The following is a 27,566-nucleotide window of genomic DNA, read 5'->3' as shown; positions in this document are numbered from 1 at the left end:
AGGAGACACAGTCTCAAGCTCTGCCAGGAGAGGTCTAGGCTGGATGTTAGGAGGAAGTTGTTGTCAGAGAGAGTGATTGGCATTGGAATGGGCTGCCCAGGGAGGTGGGGGAGTGGCTGTGCCTGGAGATGTTGAAGCCAAGCCTGGCTGGGGCACTTAGTGCCATGGTCTGGTTGGTTGGGCAGGGCTGGGTGCTAGGTTGGGCTGGCTGAGCTTGGAGCTCTCTTCCAACCTGGGTGACTCTCTGATTCTATGATATTAGCTGAGTACTTTTAAAGCTGAGGACTGACTATAGAAGCCACAGTTCAGTTGAGAAACAAGTCAGATGTACCCCATGTGTTACAGGTGCTGGTCTGTGGGAATTTCAAGGGAATGAGAATCAAACCTGGCTCTATGGGAAAGCCTTCTCCAGGGTATGACGTGAAGGTAGGGCACCTCTGGTCTATTGCCTAATCACTTTCCATTCAAGAGGTCTGAAAGCTCTAGTGCAGAGCTGTAGCATGTACACTCAGCAGTGAATGGGAGAGGGAAGAAATGCCTGTTACTGCCCTGCTCTGAGTGTGCAGAATGAGCTGCACTGTCCTGCTGCACCTTCCTCACCAACAGAGATGACAACCCAGTGCTAACTGTCAGGCAGTAATGGAAACTAAACTGCTGAGTCAAGGATGAGTGGGAGAGAACATTGTTTGCTGGTGATAACAGAGCCACAGAAGCAGATTCCAGCACCACACCCATTTGCAGTGTGGGTTAAGATTTTCAGTATCTTTCTTTCAGTTCTCCCTCCCCATCACTTAGGATCCTCCCTGGGGTCCTACTAACTCCATCAGATGTTTGCATAGCAGTTGGCATTCCTCAGATAAATGACCTAGTGCACAGTACAGTACACTTCAGTTGTCAGAGTAAGACCCTCTGCTGCTTCAAATCATTTGCCTGTGAAAAAAGCCAACTTGGATTATACACTCACTCTAAATGCACACCAAGGTTCTATCAGCTTAACTCAATGCCTTTTAATTTGGCTCCAAGATAACGAAACTGTGTTTTGTTTTTAGATCATAGATGAAAAGGGTAATGTCCTGCCTCCTGGAAAAGAAGGAGATATTGCCATCAGAGTAAAGCCCACCAGACCACCTTTTCTTTTCACTTGCTATGCTGTAAGAATATTTCTATATTTAAAGTAGATGTCCTGTTAAATCTCTGCCCCAAGGAACCTGATGCCCCATTTCTCTTCTGCCAGGCAACCAGCAACAGAAGAAGGGGACACAGCCTCAGGCTGTGCCAGGGCAGGTCTAGGCTGGATGTTGTTAGGAAGTTGTTGGCAGGGAGAGTGATTGGCATTGGAATGGGCTGCCCAGGGAGGTGGTGGAGTGGCCGCGGCTGGAGGTGTTGAAGCAAAGCCTGGATGAGGCACTTAGTGCCATGGTCTGGGTGATTGGCCAGAGCTGGGTGCTAGGTTGGGCTGGATGAGCTTGGAGCTTTCTTCCAACCTGATTGATTCTATGGTTCTGTGATTAATTTATTTACTCTCTGCTTACCAACCTGAAAACCCATGGGGAGGACAGGGATTTCCATTTCCTTCTTGCAGATGCTTAGGTTTATAGCCTAGCAATGGACACTTAGCAATGCTCTGTTATAAACACCCCGCTCAAATCTGATGCACGTAACCACACACACAAAGCTGTAACTGTTTGCTATTTTGATGCCACCACTTACATGCTAACTGTTGAGTGCAATCTGATATGTTTTTAAGGGAGTTTTCATATCAAATGCAGTTTAATATTTCCTAGGCTGATCCAGAGAAAACAGAGGCCACGATACGAGGGGATTTTTATGTGACTGGAGACAGGGGGATTATGGATGAGGATGGATACTTCTGGTTTGTTGGAAGAGCTGATGATGTCATTAATTCTGCTGGGTAAAAATGAAGACCATTTAGCAGTAAATCATTACATGCCACAGATGATTCAGGTGGGAAGTTGTATTTGTGTGTTACCAGATACAGCTGAAAGGCCTTTCCTCTGTTTCACAGGTACCGCATTGGACCTTTTGAAGTAGAGAGTGCCCTAGTGGAGCATCCTGCAGTGGTGGAGTCAGCTGTTGTCAGCAGTCCAGACCCCATCAGAGGAGAGGTAAAACATCTATTTCTCAGCAGCTTTGTGCTGATAAAAGCCAATTTCCAAGGGATTTCTCTATCCAGCTTGTTTGGGGATTGTTTTTTCCTTCTTTTCTTTTTAAATTACAACTACAAAAATCTGAAGCTGGCATTGCTGCTGTCAGACACTGGGGAATCCACCCAGGACAAAAGCAAACAAGGCAGTTGGCACAGTCGACTTGCTAGAGGGCAGGGATGCCATTCAGAGGGAACTGGACAAGCTGGAGAAGTGTGCCCAGGCCAACCTTGTGACATTCAACAAGGCCAAGTGCAAGGTCCTGCACCTGGGTTGGTGCAATCCCAAGCACAGCTCCAGGCTGGGTGGGGAATGGCTGAGAGCAGCCCTGAGGAACAGGCCCTGGGGGTCTGGGGTGATGAAAAGCTCCACATGAGCCTGCAGTGTGGGTGCAGCCCAGACACAACCCTGTGCTGGGCTTCAGCCAGAGCAGTGTGGGCAGCAGGGCAAGGGAGGGGATTCTTCCCCTTGGCTCTGCTCTCCTCAGACCCCACCTGCAGTCCTGGGGGCAGTTCTGGAGCCCCCAACACAAGCAGGACATGGAAGTGTTGGAGCCAGTGCAGAGGAGGCCACCAAGATGCTGAGAGGGCTGCAGCAGCTCTGCTCTGAGGACAGGCTGAGAGAGTTGGGGCTGTGCAGCCTGGAGAAGAGAAGGCTTGGAGGAGACCTTGGAGTGGCCTTCCAGTATTTGAAGGGGGCTACAGGAAGGCTGGGGAGGGACTATTGACAAGGTCTGGTAATGACAGGATGAGGAGGAATGGGTTTGAACTGGCACAAGGGGAGATTTGGACTGGATGTTAGGAAAGGGTTGTTTGCAGTGAGGGTGGTGAGACACTGGCACAGGTTGCCCAGAGAGGTTGTGGATCAAAGGTCATATTCAGTGATTCTGTGCTCCACAACCTCCCTGGAGGTGTTCAGGACCAGGTTGGATGAGGCCTTGAGCAACCTGTTCTAGTGGGAGGTGTCCCTGCCTATGGCAGGCGATTGGAACTGGATGATCTTTGAGGTCCCTTCCAACCTAAACTGCTCTACAATTCTACAATTGCCCTAAATGCAATATAACAAAAGCACCATTTGAAGCTTTCCCTGCCACTCAGATACTTAGCTTTCAGTCTTTAATGCACATACATCAACTGCCTGCACAGTCCAGACTCAAGTGAGCACACACAGGGTTCAGCAAAGACTTTTGTACCTGCCCTATACAGTACTCAGCAAGTATTTGCTTTAAGTTTCGGATCTCACTATTGTGTAGTAGTTTCATTGGCATTTAAACCACTGCTGCCATAACTTCTTTAGGTGGTGAAAGCCTTTGTTGTTTTGACATCTGACTATGCTTCACACGATCCTGAAAAGATGATGAAAGAGCTGCAAGACCACGTGAAGAAAGTTACTGCTCCCTACAAGTATCCTAGGAAGGTGAGCGCTCAGATACCCAGAGCGTCTTTGCTGCCTTAAGACAGGGGGGGTTAGCTGCTGTGTGCTGCTGAGCTCAAGGGAGAGTGACAATGTAGGTAAATTCTGGTGTTGCCATTCCCTCCCTTTCCCGACAGATGGAGTTCGTTCAGCAGCTGCCAAAAACCGTTAGTGGGAAGATCAGAAGGAACGAACTGCGCCGGAAGGAGTGGAGGAAAGACTAGGAGCACTCCTTGCATTTCAAGAGGCATTCCTCCCGAGCAAGATATTGCAGGTTTACATGGTGACAGAGAGGAAAAGATGTTACACCCACGTCCTCCTTAGTCTAGCTTTGAATAAATTCTTACCCAGTTCCCAGATTTTCCTGTCCCAGCTGCTACCCTAACAGCTCTTAGTACAGCAGGCAAACCCTGTCGGAGGGGAAGCTCCTGTAGTCAGGAGAGCAAGAGGTGCTGTGTGTTAAATAAAGCATTTAATGAACTGCCAGCAGCATTTTGTCTTTATTTGATTTTAAAAGGCTACAAAGCCCAGCACCTTGAAAACAATGCTGTTGCTTCCAGGAGCTCTTTTGAGGGTGAGAGCTTCTAACCCACATTTTAAAAGGTGTAATCACTGCAAGTGTACTTAGGGAAAAAAAGTGTGGATCAAATCTATAGCATTACAATGTTCTGTAAGGAGGGGACCAGTACAGAATTTAAAACAGGTGATAAAGCAGACCTGTAGCAACTGTAATCTCAGCACTTAACACTTTTGTCTGCTCTGCCACACTTGACTGATGAGCTGCTTTGCAATGTTGGCAATCTGGGATGCTCCAGTGATTTCCATTTCTGTGTTACCCAAGCAGTGGCCCGTTCTCAGAACAGCTCTGACATCATTTGACTGTCCTGACTATATTATGCATGGTCAGTTTACTGAGATTAAGATTCAGGCAAAAATTAGTGCTAGGTTTCAACTTCTCATAGAGGGCCGAAGAGACAAAGAGCTTCTGTTGGAAGGCTTTCCTGAATGATCGGCGTGAGGTCCGAGGGAGGTCACAGCCTCTGCACTCAGGCTGAGACCCTGAGATTTCTCTTTTAGAAGTGCATATTCCCACTTGAAGTATCCACAACCTTTCTTATTACCTTCATGCTTGCCAACAGGACAACAAAAAATGGCTTTGCCATGATTTGGACCAGCATTTGACACGTGCAGTTTTTTAGCTCTTCGGCCGCAGTGGCACAGAGGGGGAGTTGCTTTGCCGCTTTTCACAGCTCTTACAGAGTGAACTGAATTGACAGCGGAGTTCAGAATGGCAGGAGGCACTTGGGGCAAATTTGAACTTCTTAAAGGTAAGGAATGGTCTAAAGCTGCACTTGTCTCTTCGTACACAGCAAAGGACTGCTTTTTTGCCGGTGGGAAGGCTTTTGGACTAGTTGGCGTCCTTTTAGGGCCCCCTGCTGGAGTGCAGTAGCTCCCAGCTGACGCTGACTCTGCTGAAATAGAATTTACCTTTGCAGGTGGTAACTTAAAAGCTGAAAATGTTGAAGTCTGCCTTTGTACTGCTCCTACATTATAGACAGTAGTATCAGGACTTTTGTAAACAATAGATTTCAGAGGTTCCACGGGTCCTATGGACTCCTTCAAACTCTGATTTCCTGACCTCATCACAGGCAGCTGTTTTGAAATGGTTTTCTCTTCCAACGCTGTTAAAATCTCTCTGCTTGAGTCACCTTTGACTTGAATACAGTCTGAGTTTTGGTCAGACTGAGATTCTGGTATTAAAGCTACATCTTCCCAGTCAGTCAGCAAAGCTAAGCAATCAGAACTAGTACTGATGTCCTCATTAGAGATATTAACTGAGGAGATGGTTGTGGAGACAAGCACTAGCCCTGTGCCGTGTACTGCAGGGTTATAGCCAGCTGTACTCAGAGACTGGCGATTGCTCAACCCTTGCCAAACGCCTGCTGATACAGTATGGGGAGATCTGCCTGCCTGCTCAGGAGGAACAGGAGATCTGTTGTCAGGAGATGCTGTTGAAGAGCTTGGGGACCGAGCATGTAACTCAACCCTTGAGCTGCTGCTAGGTACACCACAGCCATCTGCAGCTGAATGGGCACAAGCGGTCTGATGACGTTCCTCAGTTTGCGCATTAGAGTTTACCTTCATCCCAGCAACACTGCTCTGGTTTTTCTCTGCCAGAGAACCTGTTTCACAAGTTCCAAGCCTGCTGTTAGCTTCCAGTGGAGCCTTGTCAGTGAAGTTCATAATCAGTGTTCTGGAAATGGTATTATTCTTCAGATGTGCCTAGGGGCCCCATAAACAGAAAGAGATTTTGGAAAGCAAATACCCAGAAGGTTTGGGAATCAATGCACAGAATTAATAAGTGTATCAGCCTAGGGAGGTTCTGTTCAATTCACAGCCAAGATGCTGTGCTTGTTACTTGAACTGCTCACCTTTGATCTCTGTTCCAGGATGCAAAGCAAGTAGGAAGGAAGATACAAAGTAGTTACTAACCTTATCCAGAGATTTAGTAACCTTCAGCACACACCCATCACGAATCAGCCGCCAAGCCAGCCGGGCGGTGTTCCGGGAGTCATCCAGCCCTTTGGAAGTGTGAGCACATTAGTGTCTTAGCTTCCACCTACCAGTGGGGACAGTTCTTGTCAGAGGAAAAATATAGGGCTACAGGCTACAAGAGTTGGGGCTCTGGAGAAGAGAAGGCTTCCAGGAGACCTTGGAGTGGCCTTCCAGTATCTGAAGGGGACCTACAGGAGGACTGGGGAGGGACTTTTGACAAGGTCTTGGAATGACAGGATGAAGGGTAGTGGGTTTGAACTGGCAGAGGGGAGATTCAAACTAGATGTTAGGAAAGGGTGGTTTGCAGTGAGGGTGGTGAGACACTGGCACAGGTCGCCCAGGGAGGTTGTGGAGCACAGAATCACTGAATGTGATCTTTGACAGGTGTCCCTGTCTATGGCAGGGGGTTGGAACTGGATGATCCTTGAGGTCCCTTCCAACCTAAACTGTTCTCTGATTCTATAATCTAGGAAAGCCTTACAAAAGTGGCAGGGACTGACAGAAGTCTGGCACATAATTACCTGCTTCAAAATAGGGAAGTGGAAGTAAAAAAATCCTGAAGTTGCCTGAATATGTAAACACAAGCTTGATTTTTTCAAAGCTATCAGGTAAAATCAAGTTTCCTTATCCTTCCTTTGCCTCTTTTCTTTTGCACCCAGAAACTGTGCCCTCAGTAGCACTAGGAGAGCTTTCAGAAGTAAAGCATGGGTCAGAAAGAAGTATCTTATAGCCTTTCTGGTTTCCATGTGTCTGTTGGACTGAACATTTCATAACCTGAAACAATAGCTACTGTTTAGGGTAATATTAGACTAGCTGTTACTAGCTGCTTTGGGTTAGCTAACTCAAGGTTGGTAGTAGCTATTTAGCTTTACAAAACTTGTGCATATTAAAATGAGGATCATCATGAGGTGCTTACCAGAATGCTCCCGGCCGGCAAAAGCCATCCCCAGATCCTGCAGAGCACCGTTTAGCCCTTTGGGCTTCCTGTTATAGAAGGCCTAAGGAAAAAAATGCAGGTGCTTCACATAAAGCATTCCAAACCCTCTTCTTAGTGAAGTGAAAACCATTTCAGAAATCCCATCTTATGAATAGTAAATCTCCCAAGGCAATTGTGCAGGTCGGGCATCTTCATTGTACAGGCAGGATGGATGAGAGTAAGACTCTAAGTGACTTACCCTGTAACAAACTGGGCTGGAAAGAGCCACCAATTCCTTCTCTCACTCTTAAACTAATCCACACTGTCTTAGCTCTGGAGTTAGGCATTTCCACTTTGTTGCTTACACTGATAAAGGCCTTAACAGCACAGCACTGAAGAGTAGGACTATAAGCAACACCCCGAGCAGTTTAAACTGTTGCCTATTGCAAAGGCCTGGGCATTAATATGTTTGGTGTAGGGATAAATTCTTTCTAAATGAGAAGTAAGTGCTGCTACTCACTCCCAGTATCTCATTCAATCATGACAAAGGAGGAACATTCATGCTGTTTGTCCCTGGAGACCTAATTCTGATACCTAGGTTAAGAGTCTGAGCTCTGAATGTTGTGACAGGGAGACTTCTGGATCACCCTTTGAAAGCGTCTTTGACTACACAGGGGAAGGTACACTTAGGGGTGCTGTTAGCCCCCAGGTTGAAACTCTGTGGCAGTAGACTACATTGTAAAATATACATTCCTTTTTTTCAGTATTGTGCATGCTGTTCAGAATGGACTTTCTGGCCCAAGAGCAGCTCACATGCTAGACCCTTACCTTTGAAGAAATGACAACTAGAATAGAATGGAATCAAGCCAGGCTGGAAGAGACCTCCAAGCTCATCCAGCCCAATCTAGCACCCAGCCCTGTCCAATCAACTAGACCATGGCACTAAGTGCCTCATCCAGGCTTGGCTTCAACACCTCCAGGGATGGGGATTCCACTATCTCCCTGGGCAGTCCATTCCAATGCCAATCACTCTCTCTGACAACAACTTCCTAACAACATCCAGCCTAGACCTCCCCTGGCACAACTTGAGGCTGTCCCCCCTTGTTCTGTTGCTGCTTGCCTGGCAGAAAAGACCAACCCCACCTGGCTACAGCCTCCCTGCAGGGAGCTGCAGATAGCAGTGAGCTCTGCCCTGAGCCTCCTCTGCTGCAGGCTGCACACCCCCAGCTCCCTCAGCCTCTCCTCACAGGGCTGTGCTCCAGGCCCCTCACCAGCTTTGTTGCTTTTTTCTATGCAGCAATAACAGCACACCAAAAGGAGGGAAGTTAGGAAGCAAGCAGAGCAAAAGATGTCAGGAAAGGTAGAACAGCTCAAAAAATTCACCTGGGATTGTCATTCAGTTGTTTCCAGGTTGTTTTCCTGGCATTGAGATTTCTGTTAAAATTCACAGTTCTAGGGCATGCAGTTTGTTAGGGAGTAATAACAGCAAGGGAAGAAAACAAAGGGGTTCCTCTAGTCATTGGACCATACAGTCCTGGCCCAGATAGCATTAGCCTTTGAGATATGGGTATAAATGTTTCAGTCTCTCCATCTTCTCACCCTGTACATGGCTTTGAGATCAATCCAGCAATTGAAAATGTCAGGTTTTCGCAGCTGCTTCCTCTTACATTCATACTGCAAACACACTCCCAGGTCCCAGTCTGCACAGAAGAAAGAAAACACCACAAGTGATCCTAGAAGTTGTCATGGTAGGCCTGGTAGGCCAGAAATGGGCTTATCCATGTCCTGCCTTGCCCAGACATGTTTTCCAGCTCTCCCTCCTTCTCTTTTGCAGAGAAGCAACTGAGAGGACAAGGAATCTGGAGCTACTGAGTCTGAGGACTCTGCCTGCCCAGACTTGCTTACATCCTGTGGCAAACAAGGTACACAGGCTTAGCCTGTGCCTGCCTTGTGCAAGGCCTATGCGTCTCCCAAATTTGGGTAAAGCAGCCTATGGCTTCACCTAACCTGGCCAAGCTTGGCTAACTGCCATGCTGACTGGCTATTCTCTGTCCAAAGGCACATTAGTCTCAGCTGCATTGATAAAAGAGTTGAGTGGGCAACTTGGTGTGCCCTGATGTTGTATTTGTGCCTGCTGTTGCCTGCTGTTATTGCTTACTGCCTTATTGTTTGCCTGCTAAATCCACTGCCTCGAGTTTACCAGGAACAGGCTCTCAGTGCCTCCACAGATCAGCCTGCATAGCCAGCAGGACACCGTGCTGGGACTGCACATGGCAAGACATCCTGCCTGCCCCTGGAAGTCTCCTGCCAAGACAGGAAATCATGGACACGCAGATCATCCAGAAGACCAGGTCCAGACCCTGTCTGCCTCCTTTCCCCAGAAGCCTCAGTGGCTGACAAGCACCAGTTCCCTGGAAGGGTTTGGGTGCTGTCTGAAGCTGTAGCCAGCCCTGCGAGATAATATTTTGTGAGTAAACACTTAAAGCCTCTGTAATTCACCACTGCCTTCTGCCCTAAGCAGGCGCTCACTGAGGCCACCTAGCGGGCAGGCAGTGTATTGACTGCAAGCAGTATAGAATCAGAATCAGCCAGGTTGGAAGAGAGCTCCAAGCTCAGCCAGCCCAACCTAGCACCCAGCCCTGCCCAACCAACCAGACCATGGCACTAAGTGCCCCAGCCAGGCTTGGCTTCAACACCTCCAGCCACGGCCACTGCACCACCTCCCTGGGCAGCCCATTCCAATGCCAATCACGCTCTCTGACAACAACTTCCTCCTGACATCCACTCTAGACCTGCCCTGGCACAACTTCAGACTCTGTCCCCTTGGTCTGTTGCTGCTTGCCTGGCAGCAGAGCCCAACCCCACCTGGCTACAGCCTCCCTTCAGGCAGCTGTAGACAGCAATGAGCTCTGCCCTGAGCCTCCTCTGCTGCAGGCTGCACACCCCCAGCTCCCTCAGCCTCTCCTCACAGGGCTGTGCTCCAGGCCCCTCCCCAGCCTTGCTGCCCTTCTCTGGACACCTTCCAGCACCTCAACATCTCTCTGCAATGGAGGAGCCCACAGCTGGACACAGCACTCAAAGTGTGGCCTGAGCAGTGTTGAGTGTGAGGAAAGAATAACCTCCTTGTCTTACAGGCCACACTGTTCTTGATACACCTATTGACCATGGGAACCTTCTCTTCCAGTTGAATGAATGTTTATATTTTTGCTGGTTATTATCTGTGCAAAGAGCTCATTATTATTAAAATTAGTGGTTGGGGGTGGTGAGAGCTCTGAGTATCAAAATTAAGAAGCAATATTGATTTTTGGAAAGATACCCTCTTGCATTAATTAATTACCCCTGCAGAACAGAAGTGCAGAGAATCTCACTGCCACCACCCAATGTTAGTCTTTTAACACGTGGAACTGTGCAGAAAAAGCAACTGGCAATTGTATTTACCTGTCCAAGTAACAAAGGTGCACACTTTTGCTGCAGAACTGGAGCTGCTTGGAGTACCTGTACTGAAGATGATTTTCTTCTCCTTTTGTATCTTCTCAATCCATTTCAAAAACTGTGATAAACAAATGTGTAGAGGGACTCCTTCATCCACCTGATCCTTTATGAAACAGAAGTGTGCATGTGTTAGGATGCACTGGCATTCATTGCCAACTTCATTCTCTACAGAACTGTGGAAGCCTCTACATAAAAGAGCCAGCAGCAACGACAGCAGTGTAAAGTCCTGCTCAGCAGCAGTTATTACCTGTGTAATGCCTGTGAGTTCCGTGCAGAACTCGGACAGGATGGGATGCTCCTGGGGCTGGACATAGGTGTGGAATTCAGATTCAATGTCTCCCGTTGCAGTGTTTAACAGGACTGCTGGAAATTCAACTGTGGCAGAAGAGCAAAATGGAGCAAACAAACAAACCAGGGAGCGGGTCACAAAAGTTAGGTCCCTCGCTTTGAAGAGGCTGAAATGTACGGCAGCCGAAGGGCAGTGCTGTAACCAAAGCCGGACGCGCAATGTCGGCTCCTGCACACGCCAGCCCCCGGCCGACCGCCTGCTCCCCGCTCCCCCGCCCCGGGCCGCGGCCGCTCGGTGCCCGCCGGCCCTGCCCCGCACTCACTGATCTCGGGGCTGCGCCGCCCCGCGTCCCGCCAGCACGTGGCCTCGAAGTCCAGCACGATCAGGAAGCCGAAGCGCTGCTCCGCCGCCGCCCGCGCCCCGCTCCGCGCCCGCGCACTGCTCCGCGCCAGCCCCAGCTGCCTGCGGACCGCAGCGGCGCCGGCAGCGCCTCAGCACCGGGGGCTGGGGGACCCGTCCTGCCCTGTCCGTCCGCGCCTGGGACGAGCGGACGCCCCGGTGCCCCTCAGCGTCCCGGTGCCCCTCAGCACCCCGGCCACCCTCAGCGTCCCGGTGCCCCTCAGCGTCCCGGCCACCCTCAGCGCCCCGGTGCCCCTCAGCACCCCGATCCCCCTCAGTGTCCCGGTGCCCCTCAGAGCCCCGATCCCACTCAGCGCCCCGATCCCCCTCAGCGCCCCGATCCCCCTCAGCGCCCCGGTCCCACTCAGCGTCCCGATCCCATCAGCACCCCGGTGCCACCCTCAGGGCCTCGCCTGCCCTGAGGCGGTGGACTCCATGCCGGCTCCCTGCAGGGGTGGGAGAGACTCCCGGCCCAGCGGCCCGCACCTGGCCAGGCGCTTGGTAGCCATGTCGGCCCCCCGCCCCGCACGGCGTTAGAGGCCATTCCGCAGCGGGCCCGGCCCCGCGGCTGCCATTCCGAACCTGCCGCCGGAGGCAGCGGGCCCGCCCCAATCCGTGCTTCGGCGGCTCGGCTGCTCCGGCCTTGCCCGCCGGCAGGCGCAGGCAGCTGCGTGCCGAGGCGGCGTGCTCCCGGCTGCCGAGCCGGCGGGGCTGGGGGAGCGCTCGGCGGGGCTGAGGGGAGAGCCCGGCGGGGCTGAGGTGAGGCGCCGCGGCCGAGGGCCCTCTGCGGAGGGCTGGGGGTGGAGAGGGCGATAGGGGATCGGCCGCACGGTGGCAGGGCTGCGGGCGATCCCCGCTACCGCTGCTGCCGCGGCGGCGGGCAGGCGCTGGGGCCTAGGCCGGGGCTGAACCGCCAGGGCTGTTGTCTGCGGGCGGCCGTGCGGCATCGCTCTGCGCTGCCACGATCCCTCTGTGCTTGCGCCTAGGTCATGGCAAAGGCTGTCTGCGTTAACGGGTACAGGATGCCCGCCGGAGCTGGGAAGAACACGAGGGGACAGCAAACGTCTCGGAAGAGGAGGAGGAGTCCGGATGGCGGCGACCAGGGCCCCGAGGTGAGCCGCGGCCGGGCCGTGCGGGTGCTGCGGGGCAGGCGCCGCAGGGCTGTGGCTGTGCAGCATCCCTCGCAGCCCCCTTTGATACCACAGATACCACTTCCCGCTAGAACAGGGCGCTCAAGGCCTCATCCAACCTGGCCCCGAACACCTGCAGGGTGGTTCTGGAGCACAGAACCTCCCTGGGCAACCTGTGCCAGTGTCTCACCACCCTCACTGCAAACAACTTCTCCCTAACATCCAGTTTGAATCTTCTCTCTGCCTCTTTAAACCCATTCCTCCTCATCCTGTCATTACCAGACCTTGTCAATAGTCCCTCCACAGCCTTCCTGTGTAGCCCCCTTCAGATACTGGAAGGCCACTCCAAGGTCTCCTGGAAGGCTTCTGCAGGCTGCACACCCCCAGCTCCCTCAGCCTCTCCTCACAGGGCTGTGCTCCAGGCCCCTCCCCAGCCTTGCTGCCCTTCTCTGGACACCTTCCAGCACCTCAACATCTCTCTTGAATGGAGGAGCCCAGAACTGGCCACTTTCCTTTTGCTATAGCCCACTTAATTTTCCATGCACTTGCATGGTTACACAGCAGCTTTCTTTACTGGTGCCTCTCTTTTTACAGGAGAAGTCATCATGCCTGTCTGCAGCTTTGTTTGGTGAGGACTGTGAAATCAGCCAGGAGCAGCTCTATGAGTTCTTGAAGTATGCAGCTTTGGGAAAGAGCCAAAATGCAACACAACCCAGGTACTACACATTTGTACTCAGCAGTCAGCCTGTCTTGTGGCCTTGCACTTTGTGAAAACATTGCTAAAGGCATCTTGGCTGTGCTGGGTTTGGAATCCTTGCAAGGCACTCAGCACAATGACAGCCTGTAGCACAATTGCAGCTCATGGCTTGGGCAGATCCACTCTGATATGGGTCAAGAACTGCCTGGAGGGCCAGGCCCAGGGAGTGGTGGTGAATAGTGCCACATCCAGCTGGCAGCTGTCACCAGTGGTGTGCCCCAGGGATCAGTGATGAGCAAAGTCCTGTTCAGTGTCTTTATTGATGATCTGGACCAGGGCATTGAGTCCAGCATCAGTAAGTTTGCAGGTGACACCAAGCTAGGAGCAGCTGTGGAGCTGTTGGAGGGTAGGCGAGCCCTGCAGAGGGACCTGGCCAGGCTGGCTGGGTGGGCAGAGGCCAGTGGGATGAGACTGAACAAGGCCACGTGCAGGGTCTACACTTTGGCCACAACAACCCCAAGCAGCACTACAGGCTGGGGCCAGAGTGTCTGAGAGCAGCCAAGCAGAGAGGGAGCTGGGGGTGCTGGTAGAGAGGAGCTGAAGCTGAGGCAGCAGTGCCCAGGTGGGCAGCAGAGCCAATGGCATCCTGGGCTGGCTCAGGAGCAGTGTGGGCAGCAGGACAAGGGAGGTTCTTGTGCCCCTGTGCTCTGCACTGCTCAGGCCACCCCTTGAGTGCTGTGTCCATTTGTGGGCTCCTGAATTCAAGGGAGATGTTGAGGTGCTGGAAGGTGTTGAGAGAAGGGCAGCAAGGCTGGGGAGGGGCCTGGAGCACAGCCCTGTGAGGAGAGGCTGAGGGAGCTGGGGGTGTGCAGCCTGCAGCAGAGGAGGCTCAGGGCAGAGCTCATTGCTGTCTGCAGCTCCCTGAAGGGAGGCTGTAGCCAGGTGGGGTTGGGCTCTGCTGCCAGGCAATCAGCAACAGAACAAGGGGACACAGCCTGGAGCTGTGCCAGGGCAGATCTAGGCTGGATGTTGTTAGGAAGTTGTTGTCAGAGAGAGTGATTGGCATTGGAATGGGCTGCCCAGGGAGGTGGTGGAGTGGCCATGGCTGGAGGTGTTGAAGCCAAGCCTGGCTGGGGCACTTAGTGTCATGGTCTGGTTGCTTGGCCAGGGCTGGGTGCTAGGTCGGGCTGGCTGAGCTTGGACTGGCTGAGCTTAGAGCTCTCTTCCAGCCTGGTCGATGCTATGATTCTGTGGTCTAGCTACAGTTGTTGTTAGGCTTGGCCAGAGACCAGAATTCCTCTGCTGGCAGAAATTCTGCCACTTCACAGTTTTGTTTCATGCAGTTATCAAAAAATAGACAGCTCTATGGAACCAAAGATGCTTCACACACTGAGAACCAAACTAACCACGTTCCAAATATGCACACAGCACCAAAACTGGGACTGCACTGCAGCTCAGGTCGAACCGAAACAGTTTCCCAGGGTGGTTGGGGAAATCAAAAATTCAGTGCAGCCTCTCAGTGAGGGAAGGGAAAGGCTGAGGAGGGCAGAGGTACAGGGACACGGAGTGAGTCTTGAAACGAAACTTAAAGGCAAAAATGACATCAGTGGTGAAAGAGAAGAGCCTGTGAGCCTTTGGAGGTGTTAATCTGCTAGGCTGCCTGCTGCAGAAGTTACTTGGGTATCCACACTCTGCTGCATGCAGATGAGCTCTCAGTGTCTTTCAGTGGTGCTGCAGCAGAGTTCTCTATAGCTGGCTCTTGCTCTGGCTGTACTATGTTCCTTCCAAGGAATATGTGGCTGCTTGAGATAAGTTATAAAGCCTCTTCTCATTGAAGGCATTTGGCACTTTGCCATTTGCTGCCTTAAAAGCTGATCTGCTTCCAGGTTTGGTGGGTTTTTTTAAGAGTGCTTGGTAATTGTTTTGCTTTGATTTTCTTCTCTTTATTACTACTCTGTCTTTTGTGTTTGTTTAAAACTGCAGCTGGTGCCGCATTTATCGCCAAAGCCACCTGGCTGGGGTCGTGGTGATCATTCTCCATGAAATGAGCCAGCTCCACTTCTACAAATTCTATCTGCAGTTCAGACACCTCAGAAGGGTGTTCCGGCATGTGAGTCCCCAAGCTGCTGTCTCCTGAACCCCTTCCAGTCCCAAAGCCCTGTCCCAGGGATTAAGCCCTGCTGTGGAGCCTTCCCCAGGAGGAAGCGGCCATCTTCAGCTCTCAAAGCAAGCTGGCCAGAGGATCTGTCTGTAGCCTCTGTCAGCTCAGGACAAAGGCCAAGGCTTTGATATTAGAAACAGGTTTTCAGCACTTGACTCCTCTGCAGCCTTACCAGGTGGAACTATTGATGTTTGAATCCTCCAACTATCCTGCTTCCCACACCTTCAGGATGCCAGGGAGATTAAAAATGCCTCGGTTAATTTAGAGCTCACTTGGAATCAGAGGGTTCACACAGAGTTATGCTGTTCCCACTGGCTGAGGCATCTCCTCTGTACTGTTTGCACTTTTATGTTGCTTCTCCCATTTCCCAAAAAGGTTGTTAACAGAGACTTACATTTCCTGAGTTGCAGACAACTTTTTTGAAGGGAGGAAGGAAAGGGGAAGAAAAGGAGCACTTCACAGAGTTCTCCCTGAATGGCAGCAAGTGCTGAGCACGGCTTAACTGGGCAGTCTGGAACTGGCTTCAGGTTCTGTCAGAGAAAGCCTTGAGATTTGCCTTGATGGTCCCAGGCAAGGCCAGTCTGTTGCTTAGTGCAGAGTCCTCTATCTTCTGTCATTACAATAGGCTTAGTTTTCGTGGGGTGGTTATTTTTTCCCTTGGGAAAGCACCAAACGTATTTCCACTACGTTTTTATCCTTCCTTCTCTAAATGTGGCTAGTTTGGGGGTTAAGCAGCATCTGATGTGCTCGATACTTCTGTTGCTGTTTCAAAGTCTCCAATACCTGTCTTTTCAGAGATTCACATTAACACCTTCTGCCAACTTCCCAGCCAGCCTGTATGGAGAAGGGGCAGACCCGAAACCTCAGAACACTGGACAAGGTATCTTCTTTAGGTTTGCATCAGCTCTTCAAGCCACAGTGGCTTGCTTCCAGCAGTGATTTCAGTGCCTTTGTGCCCCGTGCAATCCCAGGGTGCTGCTGTGGTAAAGTGGGTTAGAAAGGAAGATGCATTGAGCTGTGAGACTTGTTTCATAGATTCATGACATGGGTTGGGTTGGAAGAGACCCTAAAGAGCATCTAGTTCCAGCCTCCCCTGCTGTGGGGAGGGACACCAGTTCAGTAACTATTGGCCATATTGTCACAAGGGAAAGCAGAAAGCATGTTTTTAACCTGTTTTAACCAAAATTCTGATGCTTCATTACCTGTTTGGTGATTACTTTATTCTAAGATGCATCTAGTAAAAGATGCAGAGCTATAACTTGAGTCAAAGTTGAGTAGGTCCTCATTTCTTCCTGGTTTTCTTTGAGCAGTAAATCAGAGGGCAGAAGGGATGTGTTGACAACTGATTTCCTATTTCTACACTCTTTGTAGAGAGGATTGTAAGCCAGCAGGCTTGTAAAACCTGCCAGAGGCCACAAAAAGAACTTCAGTGAAGTTGTTAGAAGTGTAACAGAGGATCTTGAATTCAAATCCGAGATGGGAGAATGAGCAGCTGTTGCTTTCAGTCTGTTGGCAGAGTCCTCCAGCATCCTGGCTGTAAACCTGCTGCACAGTCACAAAGCTGAGCTGTCAGGTAGAGTTCTCTTTTAAGTGCAATCTACAGGGAGTCATCTACAGGAGAATTTATCCAGCTCTGGATTCTGGTGCCAGTTCAGTGCTTGCTTCTCTGTGAGCCATGCTCAGACTACATTTTCTCCTGATTAAAAAAAAATCACAGAGAAGGTAGGAAGAAAGAAGAGAAACCTCTTGTTACAGCTTACCTGAAGAAACAGATGATCAAATTGTCCTGTTTATGAGGCAAGTTTGCTCTCTGTTTGTGGAAGGAATGCCAGACAGAGACCTGTGATGTGACCTGCTTCTGAGTCAGCAGCAGTGTCAGTAGCTGAATGGGGGAGGTCTCTTGCAGCCTGCCTATCAAGTGAGTTAGAGAGAGAGAGGAAGAGAGCAAATACAGGAGATGCAGCATACATTGTATTGTGTGTCCTCTATGTAGTGTGTTTGTTAGATGCACTCAATGAAGGAGGTATAAGTGAGAAAGATGAACTAGAGATACATAGGCAGATTGCCTGTCTATCTGTCCACCTACTGTCTATCCACCTGTTGGTCTATCTATCTATCTACCCCTCCTCTTCTCTCTCTAAGCTCTTCTCTCTCGGCCCTCTCCTCTCTCTCTCTCTGCCCTCTCCTCTCTCTCTCTGCCCTCTCCTCTCTCTCTCTGCCCTCTCCTCTCTCTCTCTTTACGCTCTCCTCTCTCTAAACTCTCCCCTCCTCTATCCTCTCCTCTCTCTAAAGTCTCCCCTCCTCTCTCTGTCCTCTCCTCTCTCAAAACTCTCCCCTCCTCTCACTCTCCCCTCTCTCTCTCTCAATGCTCTCCTCTCTCTCTCTCTGCACTCTCCTCTCTCTACACTCTCCTGTCTCCACCCCCTTCTCTCTCTATGCTCTCCTCCCCTCCTCTGCCCTCTCCTCTCTCTGCCCCCTCCTCTCTCTCTCTCTCTCTCTCTCTTTCTGTCTCTCTCTCCCCTCTCCTCTCTCTCTCCCCAGTCCCTCCAGTTCATTGTCTCAGGCAGTGTTTCACAGAATTAACCAGGTTGGAAAAGACCTTGGAGATCATCCCTGTGAAATGGTGCAGCCTCCTGCACACTATTGCAGCCAAGTGCCTGCAGGCAGGGAGTGCTGAGGGAGCTGGACAGCTGCTCTGTGTGTTGCAGGGCTGAGCTCCAGCGGGGGTGGCTGTCCCCCTGGAAGGCCAGGCCTGCAGCGTGATCCCATCATTCGGAAATATGGAGAGAAAAAGCAAGGCCTCACCAGCTACACTCTGACTCTGGAAGAGCAGAAAAAAAACGACTACCCCATCAAAGGTTCGTTTTAAAGGGCTTTTGTTTGGGTGTTTTGCTGGGGGGAGTTTTGTTTGCTTGGGTTTTGAATCTTTTTGACAGTGATGTGTGCTTGTAGAAGATAATGCTGAATGTAGAAGAGAGAAGTTTCTTACTCCTGGCTGTCTTCCTCCCAGGCTCCCCTGAATGCAAGGGCTACATAGATACCGAGTGTGATCAGCAGAGGACAGACAGCAGCCCCCTCTTTGGTCTGGACTGTGAAATGGTAAAGTGTGGGTGCCTTTGACAACATACAGGCGAGCAGCCAAACTCCTGCCAGCTGTTCCAGAGCAGGCCAAACACCCTGTGTGTTTGCTAAACCACTTCTGATACGTTGGTATCTAGTGCCAGTCCCTGCACTGATGGTGTCAGTGCTAATGCAGCCCTGGGAAGAACTCAGGAAGTGGTTCTGGCAGCAAAGCAGCAGTATGCTCTTGAGCAGTGCAGCAGAGAGCTCAGCTCTGCATTCCTCCTCCCAGCCTTCCCCAAGGTTTGGAAGGGAGAGCTACTTTACACCTCCTGCCTTTAGCTGGCACAGCTGTGGCAGCTGCTGGGAGGAGTCCTCCTTTAGTGCAGTTGTGACCTTGCAGAGATCAGTGCTGAGGAGCTAGCAGTACCCTCTAGTGGAGGTGTCCCTGCCTATGTCAGGGGGTTGGAGCTGGATGAGCTTTGAGGCCCCTTCCAGCCTAAACCACTCTATGATAGTACAGCCTCAGCTTGGCTCTTACATTGTACATCTTTGATGAAGATGCTCTCTGCAGTGCAGAGCAAGGCTGATTCTGTGAATTCAGCACTTTTTCCATCGTGGCTTTCTTTGTGCTGTGCTTGTGGTGGGCATTTAACAATTAAACCGAAGCATGCTCCAGTGTAAAGCAGCTGACTCTGAGTGGTAGGTCTCTGAAGGTGAGAGCCTCCTCAGCAGTGACGCTGGCTGCTGGCTTTGAGTGGCTGTGCCATGCTGTTTCAACCACTGCCTCTGCTTCTTCCTGACAGTGCCTGACTGCGAAAGGGAATGAGGTCACTCGTGTCTCCCTGGTGGATGCACAGGGGCAGTGCCTGCTGAATGAGCTGGTGAAACCTGAAACCACCGTCGTGAACTACCGCACCAAGTGACTTGCTCATAAGTTTACTTCCTCTTTGTCCTCCTGAGCTGCAGCAGGTTTCAAATCAAACCTGTTAGACGGGGCCTTGCAGAAGGCTGTGATTGGCACAGGTGTCTGCTGTGTTTTCCTCAGTGCTAACAGTTCTTTCTGAGCAGAATACCCAACATTGCTGTGCACTGCCACACAATGCCCCTGTGCCTGTGAGGCAGAGGCATTGTCACTGCAGGGTTCTGGGAGAGTTTTGTTACACATCAATGGCACATCTGTCAAAAAGGGATAGAGCAGCTTACCAGCTTTCACACACCTCTGGGGCTGGCCTTGGGGGCATAACAGAATCAGGCAAAACTCAAGCCTGGTCTTATCCAAAACTTCACCCATCTTTATCCTGGGATCTATGTGCCAGTCCCTTCAGGTCACTTGGACTCATTCTTGCCTGTGCTATCTGATGCTAAGAGATGCATCACTCTAGAATAGCTTCTGTTTGAGTGAGAGAGAGTCCCAGCAGTGGACTGTACCTGCAGTGTCTCCTCTTCTGTGGGAACAAAAGCAGACAATAGCATTCTGCTCTTCTGCCTTGGGGATTTTTATGTGCCCTGCTTGTAATACCCTCCAGTAGGGGCTGTTGCTGATGTGTTGGCTTTGCCTCACCCAACTTTTGTGTTGCAGATTCTCGGGAATCACAAAGAAAATGCTGCTTCCAGTGAAAACAAGGCTGGCAGACATCCAAACCAGGCTGAAAAAAATGCTTCCCCATGATGCAGTCTTGGTAGGGCATTCTCTGAATTCTGATCTTCAGGCTCTGGAAGTGAGTATGTGTTTATATGAGTACTTTTCCCAGCCCTGTGGTTTCAGACCTGAAAACTATGAAGTGGGTTGTTTTAATTAGTGCACAGGTATTCATTGCTTTTTGTTATGAATGGGTTTGTGGGGGGTGGCCTCTTCTCCCAGGCAACCAGCAATAGAACAAGGGGACACAGTCTCAAGTTGTGCCAGGGTAGGTCTAGGCTGGATGTTAGGAGGAAGTTGTTGGCAGAGAGAGTGATTGGCATTGGAATGGGCTGCCCAGGGAGGTGGTGGAGGCACCGTCCCTGGAGGTCTTCAAGCAAAGCCTGGATGAGACACTTAGTGCCATGGTCTAGTTGACTGGGTAGGGCTGGGTGCTAGGTTGGACTGGATGATCTTGGAGGTCTCTTCCAACCTGGTTGATTCTATGATTCTATGTAAGGATTTAAAAGACTTTCCTAACAGATACCAAACTTGCAGGGGGCTATTCTGAACCCAGAAGGAAGGGAGCAATCTGCTCAGACGTAGACACAGTTGCAACAGAGGCTTTACCTCTCTGCTTCACCCACGTGCTTCTTATCTCTCTCTCACAGGAGGAACTTAAGTCCTTCCTATATTTAATTTAACCAGCCTAAACAGCTTGAATTGTAACTTGTCTTTCTAAGCCAGTTTAGCTGTCTGGCTGAGTAGAATTGGGCTTGTTCCATTATTCCCATCTCATTGTGGAGCAGTTACCACTCAGGTAGCAATCGACAACTGAAGTGAAAAGGCAGAGCACAGATGATAACATGGAGCTGCTGCCTAAACCTATGTGACTGCTGTTCTGAAACTGAAATGCTGATGTTTTCTCTCCTCTAGATGATCCACCCCAGTGTCATTGACACCTCCTTGCTTTTTGCCAGAAATGCAGGGCGCAGATTTAAGCTAAAATTTCTGGCTAAAGCTGTTTTAGGGTAAGATGATTACTGCTGTGGGAGACATTAGGAGGGTGGGTGGGTCCTAGGCTCTTGCTTTTCCAAGTAGCAAGATGCTGAGTAGCATCAGAATGATTTCATACCGTTAAAGTTGAGAACTGAGGAGCAGGCTGGACCAGGAGACAGGGTGAAGAAGAGCTTCCTGCTGGGTTGAAGTATCAGGCAGTGTAATAAACTGGCTTGTCCTAGAGCAAGCAGGGCCCCTGTGGCCCCACCAGATCTGAGGCCGAGCAAAAGCAGCTTTTCTGCAGCTGTACCTGTGTGTTGAATTGTAGAGAAGCACAGGGACTCTGGCTCACGCCTGAGTAGGTAGCAAGAAGGAAAGGCTGTGGGAAAGTGTCTTCTAGTGCCTGGAAGCCTGTTGCTCAGTGTATGAGCTGCCACTGGACAGCAGTGTTAGCAGTGCACTTGTCACCATTCCCATAGGGAGAAACTCTTGCCAGTGAGGGTGGTGAGACACTGCCACAGACTGCCCAGGGAGGCTTGGGTGCCGCCTTCTTGGAGGTGTTCAAGGCCAGGTTGGATGAAGCCTTGAGCAACCTGTTCTAGTGGGAGGTGTCCCTGCCTATGGCAAGAGGTTGGAGCTGGATGATCTTTAAGGTCCCTTCCAACCTAAACCATTCTGTGAATCTCTGAACAGTGAGGACTGTGCAGCACCAGAGGCACCAAGGGGAAGGCTGCCTCCCTGTCTGTCTGCAGACTGAGTTGGCTCCTTGGGCAGGGAAGAAGTCACATTAAAGTAGGCATGCATCAGGGCAGTGAGCACCAGTAAACAGTGTGCAAAAGCATTTCTGGCAGTGGCATTTGGGAATGTTTGCCAAGAGTTCTGTACAGAACTGGAATCCCTTTTGGAGAGGGGAAAGGACCCAGCCTAGAAAGGGCAGGATGTTGGTCAGTGTGGAAACCCCCAGATAATCTGCTTCTACACCTGATTTTGATGTCCTAGGAAGGAGATTCAGTGTGAAGAGAAGCTTGGCCATGATCCTGCAGAAGATGCTCGAGCTGCGCTGGAATTGGCTCAGTTCTTTATAGAGCAAGGACCAGCAAAGGTAGCTACAGCTAATTAAGATTGCCAGCCTTGATCACAGAATGCACAAGTTCCCATGCTTAGGCAGGAAGAAGCCAAACCATTCCTGCTCACCCTCTTGTGATTTAAAAGAGAAAATGGAGCTGTGACAGAGACCTGAGTTTTGACAGCTTCTTGCTTTCAGCATGTAGCCAAATATCACAGGCTCACAGGTGTCAGGGGTTGGAAGGCACCCAAAGAGTTCATCCAGTCCAACCTCCCTGCCAGAGCAGGACCACACAGTCTAGCTCAGGGCACACAGGAACACATCCAGACAGGCCTTGAAAGGCTTCAGAGAAGGAGACTCCACAACCTCTCTGGACAGCCTGTGCCAGTGCTCTGGGACCCTTACAGTAAAGAAGTTCCCTCTTGTGTTGGAACCTCCTGTGCTGCAGCTTCCATCCATTGCTCCTTGTCCTATCCCAGGGAGCAGTGGGCAGAGCCTGCCCCCTCCTCCTGACCCCCAGCCCTCAGATAGTTATTGACATTTATTAAATCCTCTTTCAGTCTTCTCCAGACTAATCAGCCCCAGGTCCCTCAGCCTCTCCTCATCAGGCAGTGCTCCAGACCCCTCATCATCCTCGTAGCCCTCTGCTGGACCCTCTCCAGCAGATCCCTGTCCCTCTTCAGCTGGGGAGCCCAAAACTGAAGGCAGTACTCAAGATGAGGTGTAACCAGGGCAGAGGAGAACCTCCTTTGATTTACTGGACACACTCTTCTTAATACACCCCAGGATCCTGTTGGCCTTCTTCGCCACAAGGGCCAAGTATCTTCCTAACCTGACCATTTCCAGTGTTCCACTGCTCCATCCCTGCCAGGAATCAGTGTTGCTGCTGCTCTTGAAGAGGGGCACTGGCTAAGGGCTTGAAAGGCTGGCAGCCTACAGGAGTGCTGCTCATTTTGCCAGGTGAAAGAAGCGAGAGGGATCTTGTGTGTTGTGCTTGTGAGTCTCTTGCTTTTGTCATTGATTTCTAAGAGAGCTCTGTTGGGAGGTGGTTGCTGCTTGGTGCTGTGGGTGCTGCAGGCTTGGAAATGACAGCAGAAAATAACAGGGCAAGAAGTGAATGCCTGTGTGTTTTCACTGCTGGGGAGTGTGCCTGGGTGACTCACAGGGACAGCACATGTGCCTGCTTAGCTACAATTAGCCGAGGTGGAAGCCAACTGCTCATCTTCCTTCCCCAAGGTAGCAGAACTCAACTTGGAGATGCTTCTGACAGCTGAAAGACTGGCTGAGGCCTCACAGAACAAAGCTCCATTACAGCCACAAGGATGTAAGATCCAGAAGCAGGCAACTGAGCCTCCACAGGTCCCCAGAGCATGGTAATGTGATGCTCAGCAGTGCATGGTTTGCCTCCACTCCTGTCCTCAGTGAAATCAAACTGTGTTATGTTTGTCAGAAGCCATCAGGATCTGCAGTGAGAGACACTGATAATTGTAGCATAGCACTGAAAAACGTTCAGAAGTTGCATCTTAAATTTCAGAGAGCATTTTCTAAGCTTCTTCTGCTGTTGAGGACCAGACTATCCTTTGAGGTTTCCTTGCTGAACTGTATTGGTTTGCTCTGACAAGAGCTTCTTGAAAGCTTTTAAGTCACCATACTGCTCAGCAGTGTGATTCACAGCTTGCTTCTCTCTCCCAGTTTTTTAGACTGCTTCCAGGGGACTGGCCACAAACCCCTCCTTTTGGGCAGAGAGGACCTAACCCCTTCTGGCCTGTGTCAGAGTAACCTGAACTCTTCAAACAAACAGGTGAATGGGTTTAGAGTGGGTTGGGCTAAGCCAACAGTAAAGTAATTCCGAGTTCTTCTTGTTGAGGGGGTGGATAGCTGAGTCCTGTTTTAAACAGCTGCCTGACAGAGTTGTTAGCAATAGTGTTAATGCCAGGTGAGTCAAATCCATCTGAGCCCTTTGGAAATGAGCTTTGATCCTCTGCATCCTGTCCTTACTCAAAGACTTTCTGCCTGAGGGCTTCCTCGGACAATAACGATAATTAAAGCTGGGAACTGAGTTCAGTAACTTTGTTTTTCAGCCTTGCCTTGTTCCTCTTTGAACCTTCACACTCTTTTTCTTCCAGATTCTTCAGAGAGCCTTATCAGCTGTTCCCCAGTCCATGTTCAGCATCATTCAGTTCAGCCTGAGACCAGAGGACATTGCCTCTCAGCCTCTTGCTGGACTTTGTGGGAAGGTACTGGGCTTTCTGGGAGTCCTTTTGGTTGCCGAGGCGGGAAAGCGATGTTCTTTGTCTGGCGGCACCAAGTAGTTAGTTCGTTTGCTTTGTGAAGTTCCTTCTCTAATCTGTGTTCCCACAGGTGAGAAGCAAGCTGACTGACATGCTGACAATTTATGCAGGTCCTTTTGAAGAAAGCTTTTGCCTGAAGTCTGTGAGAAAAGAATTTGGGAGGTGCGGACCAATCCAGTCTCTTACAGTGGTAACTGAAACATACCAGGTGAGGAACACTGCAAGCATGAAGTGTGCTGACAGGCATCAAAGGCCCGAGTAAGCTCTTGGAAAGATAAGCACCACTCTGGCTGGGGCTTCTCTGGAAGTTTAGTCATCAGCTACAACTCAGGGCATCTAAAAGCCGCTGCACGCAAGGACAAGTACAGATACAGCTCCTGTGGCTTAACTGTGCTGGTTGAGCTAGAGGACTGTCAGCACTGGAGTAGCTGAGATGCTTTTCATCCCTCTCAAGAGAACTGATCTGCTAGGGCCTTTCATATGTGTTGAGGTGGGGGAAGGGGAGTGTAGCTGACAAACTAATGGAAGGCTGTTTTTAACAGCAAAGGTATGTGGAGTGTTACACAGGAAAAGGTTTGAGGGTGACAGATTGCGTCTGTAAAGTAAACACAACGTCAGTGAGACCTCACGTTTAAAGAGGGAGGGATGGAGCGTGTCTCTTACTGATAAGCCTGTCTTACTGTTCTCTTTCAAGCCCTATGTCTGTATCCAGTATGAAGTGTTGGAAGCTGCCCAGCTTGCTGTGGAAAGCCTAAATGAAACTGAGGTAGCAGGATCCTGCATTAAGGTAAAGAACACAACTGGCAAAAGCCAGGTCGTGTTGAGCACAGAAACCACATCCAGCATGGCTCTTGGAGTATCTTCTCACAGCACAGCAGCTGGGCTGGTCCTGCTGGCACCATCTCCCTGTGCATGAACAATGCAGAGCCACTGTCAGAAAGGAAATGGTTATAGCTCTCTTGGGCTTTTTCCTTTCTGCCTGTCAGCAGAAGGGGGTTAGAAAGCATTCTGGCCTCCAGCTGCAGCGTTCAAAGGAAGAGGCAAGTCAGAGGGTGTTAAAATGCCATCCACAGAGCAGGGGGGTCTTCATTTTAGTGTTTCTGCATTACAGACATGCTGTCTCTTCCAAGATGCCTTCCCTAGGCACGTGTGTTTCAAGAGAGGGCAAAGGCTTGGGCAGCCTTGGGCGAGGGGAATAAATGACTGAACCGAGTCACTCAAAGGGCAGAAGTGCTCGGGCTGACATACTGCCTTTGTGCTTGCTGAACCCACCCCAGGTCCAGAGGCCTGTCACTGCAGCAATGCTGGACTGTGATGTGCTGCTGAGGGAGCTGGAAGTGGATGTAGAAAATGAAGGTGTGATTTATGTGGCGGGGCTGAAGAAGTCCTGGACGGAGACAGATTTGCGCGAGGAATTCAGCCAGCTGAAAGACCTGGAAACGCTGTTCCTGCCCAAGGACCTTCAGAGTGGGAAGCACAGGACCTGCTGCTTCCTTAGTAAGTACCTTCACAGCCTGCTTCTTCCCTTCACGGGAGCTCATGCAGCAGTACTTGAGACTTTGCACAGCCGAGGGCTGCTGCAGCTCCTGTCTGCTCAGAGGGATGGTATTTAAAGTAGCCCAGGGCAAGCATCTCCTCTTTGGAGGAGCAGCTTACAGCTAAACACTGAGAAAGGGAAAAATGCTTTAAAACATGCACAGAATCTCTGCTCAGAGAAGTGCCAGGGCAGTTCACTGGCTGCAGTACCTCAGTGTGAGGGTTAGCTACTACACAGCTTCACACAGATGAGTAATCACCTCTACAAGGTGAGGAGAGCAAGTGGGAGAGTGCTGCTGCACTTAGCTGACCTTGCTGGAGGCTGCTGTTTACCTGTAGCAAAAGGAGGATCTGCTTGCTGCAGTGATGACAGTTTTTTGTCTCCTTTCTGCTCCACGCATTTAGCCCTGCCCTACAGGTGACAGCAGGGCAGCAACATCACAGCCAAAGCATGTTCCCCTTCTCCTTGTGCTTCAGAATTCCAGAAACCAGAGAGTGCTGTGGATGCCCTTGAAGTTCTAAGTGGCTGGACTGTGAAGGGCTGCAAACTGAGAACAAGGAACGCTCTTGCCTCGGGTCACCTCTGGAGATGGATGCAGCAAATGAATCACAGCAGTGGGAAGCAAGGAGGGAGCATTTCAGATGAGAAAATGGAGCAGCTGCCTGCCTCTGTGAGTTGAAGGCTGTGCTGATGTTCATTACAGCTGGGGAGGAGGTACTGCCCTGGGAGCAGTAACCTTTGGAGCAGACTTAGACTCACCTCACACATTTTAGTGGGACTGGTACAGCTCTGCAGCTGAATTGGGGATTTTAATGCTTCTATTCTGTTATGCAGGAGCAAGATCTAAGGAAAAAAGTGAAGAAGTTAGACCAGTATATCAAAAAGCTTTATAGGAGTCTGCAGAGTAACACCTTGTGTGTTGTTCTCTTTCCTGGAGTGAACAGGTAAGCTGCCCCCTGTTTTGCAAAGAGGCAGGGAAAATCCATAGCCAAATGTTTTTAGTCCCTGCAGACGGAAGTGAAAACCTGAGAGAAAGCCTAGGAGGCTGTTGTGTTTATTCAGTCTTTGAGTCTACTTGGAGGTTGCAGGCTTCTTGCTGCTGGACCAGCAAGCTTGTGTGCATCGAGCCCTGTGAGGAGAGGCTGAGGGAGCTGGGGGTGTGCAGCCTGCAGCAGAGGAGGCTCAGGGCAGAGCTCATTGCTGTCTGCAGCTCCCTGAAGGGAGGCTGTAGCCAGGTGGGGTTGGGCTCTTCTGCCAGGCAAGCAGCAACAGAAGGGGACACAGTGTGAAGTTGTGGCAGGGGAGGTCTAGGCAGAGAGAGTGATTGGCATTGGAATGGGCTGCCCAGGGAGGTAGTGCAGTGCCCATGCCTGGAGGTGTTGAAGCCAAGCCTGGCTGGGGCACTCAGTGCCATGGTCTGGTTGATTGGCCAGGGCTGGGTGCTAGGTTGGGCTGGATGATCTTGGAGGTCTCTTCCAATCTGGTTGATTCTCTGATTCTAAGGTTCCTGGGAGCAGCACTAACACCTCTGTTTCTGTTGCAGTGTGCAGGGATCAGAGGCTGGCCTTGGGCTGATGGGAATAAAAGAGGCTGGAGGCAGGAGTGCTTGCTGACTGCCAAGTCTTTAAGCAAAGTCCTTTGTTAAGATGTTTTTAATTCCTCCACTATTGATGGCTTGGTAAAGCTCTCTTGCCCTGAGAACAATAGCCTTGCACTCTGTATCACTAACAAGGTCTAAAAATAAAGGCTATTCAAAACTTTATCAAGCACAAAA

At 50.6% G+C, this 27,566-nt stretch overlaps 3 protein-coding genes across 12 annotated transcripts in view; 2 read left to right on the top strand and 1 right to left on the bottom strand.

Annotated features, from left to right (window-relative positions):
* The window catches only part of LOC135180947 (acyl-coenzyme A synthetase ACSM3, mitochondrial-like), a 19,157-nt gene extending 15,093 nt beyond the window's left edge, over positions 1-4,064 (top strand). For 7 of the 9 annotated variants that reach the window (XM_064153831.1, XM_064153829.1, XM_064153830.1 and 4 more), the window contains 6 exons: positions 346-426; positions 1,050-1,151; positions 1,785-1,912; positions 2,027-2,126; positions 3,462-3,581; positions 3,716-4,064. In XM_064153831.1, coding sequence (XP_064009901.1) covers positions 346-426; positions 1,050-1,151; positions 1,785-1,912; positions 2,027-2,126; positions 3,462-3,581; positions 3,716-3,802 — 618 coding nt within the window. In that variant the 3' untranslated portion in view covers positions 3,803-4,064. Of the gene's footprint in view, positions 1-345; positions 427-1,049; positions 1,152-1,784; positions 2,127-3,461; positions 3,582-3,715 lie in introns of those variants that run through there. The other 2 variants (XM_064153834.1, XM_064153833.1) reach the window with 2 other exon arrangements.
* On the bottom strand, positions 4,060-12,221 carry ERI2 (ERI1 exoribonuclease family member 2). 2 transcript variants are annotated; one of them, XM_064153822.1, is made up of 8 exons: positions 11,717-12,221; positions 11,154-11,293; positions 10,790-10,917; positions 10,489-10,645; positions 8,650-8,750; positions 7,051-7,132; positions 6,072-6,160; positions 4,060-5,861 (listed from the first exon to the last, which is right to left on the bottom strand). In XM_064153822.1, exons 1-8 carry the CDS (start codon positions 11,737-11,739, stop codon positions 4,527-4,529), a joined length of 2,055 nt encoding a protein of 684 aa, XP_064009892.1. In that variant the 5' UTR covers positions 11,740-12,221; the 3' UTR covers positions 4,060-4,526. The 2 variants fall into 2 exon arrangements, with proteins under 2 accessions (XP_064009892.1, XP_064009893.1); XM_064153823.1 differs by lacking the exon at positions 11,154-11,293.
* REXO5 (RNA exonuclease 5) lies at positions 11,807-27,566 on the top strand. The gene is made up of 20 exons (XM_064153824.1): positions 11,807-11,989; positions 12,217-12,342; positions 12,955-13,076; positions 15,041-15,167; positions 16,014-16,098; positions 17,927-18,076; positions 18,229-18,317; positions 19,085-19,200; positions 19,861-19,999; positions 20,836-20,930; positions 21,898-22,000; positions 23,201-23,337; positions 23,657-23,765; positions 24,091-24,201; positions 24,326-24,463; positions 24,950-25,042; positions 25,533-25,752; positions 26,269-26,462; positions 26,627-26,736; positions 27,336-27,566. Exons 2-20 carry the CDS (start codon positions 12,220-12,222, stop codon positions 27,403-27,405), a joined length of 2,331 nt encoding a protein of 776 aa, XP_064009894.1. The 5' UTR covers positions 11,807-11,989; positions 12,217-12,219; the 3' UTR covers positions 27,406-27,566.

Source organism: Pogoniulus pusillus, chromosome 13 (assembly GCF_015220805.1).
Source record: "Pogoniulus pusillus isolate bPogPus1 chromosome 13, bPogPus1.pri, whole genome shotgun sequence".
In the NCBI taxonomy this organism is placed as follows: Eukaryota; Metazoa; Chordata; class Aves; order Piciformes; family Lybiidae; genus Pogoniulus; species Pogoniulus pusillus.
The sequence above is the reverse complement of the archived record's forward strand: the minus strand, read 5'-3'. Positions and strand labels throughout refer to the sequence as shown.

What these genes read in the sequence shown, in the direction of transcription:
- REXO5 (XM_064153824.1), top strand. Translation starts at nt 12,220, where the DNA reads ATGGCAAAGGCTGTCTGCGTTAACGGGTACAGGATGCCCGCCGGAGCT. An exon ending in GCGGCGACCAGGGCCCCGAG is followed by an intron (nt 12,343 to 12,954) that starts GTGAGCCGCGGC and finishes CTCTTTTTACAG; the next exon opens with GAGAAGTCATCATGCCTGTC. An exon ending in GTCGTGAACTACCGCACCAA is followed by an intron (nt 19,201 to 19,860) that starts GTGACTTGCTCA and finishes TTTGTGTTGCAG; the next exon opens with ATTCTCGGGAATCACAAAGA.
- ERI2 (XM_064153822.1), bottom strand. Translation starts at nt 11,739, where the DNA reads ATGGCTACCAAGCGCCTGGCCAG. An exon ending in AACTCACAGGCATTACACAG is followed by an intron (nt 10,646 to 10,789) that starts GTAATAACTGCT and finishes TGTTTCATAAAG; the next exon opens with GATCAGGTGGATGAAGGAGT. An exon ending in TTACTAAATCTCTGGATAAG is followed by an intron (nt 5,862 to 6,071) that starts GTTAGTAACTAC and finishes TGGGGCCCCTAG; the next exon opens with GCACATCTGAAGAATAATAC.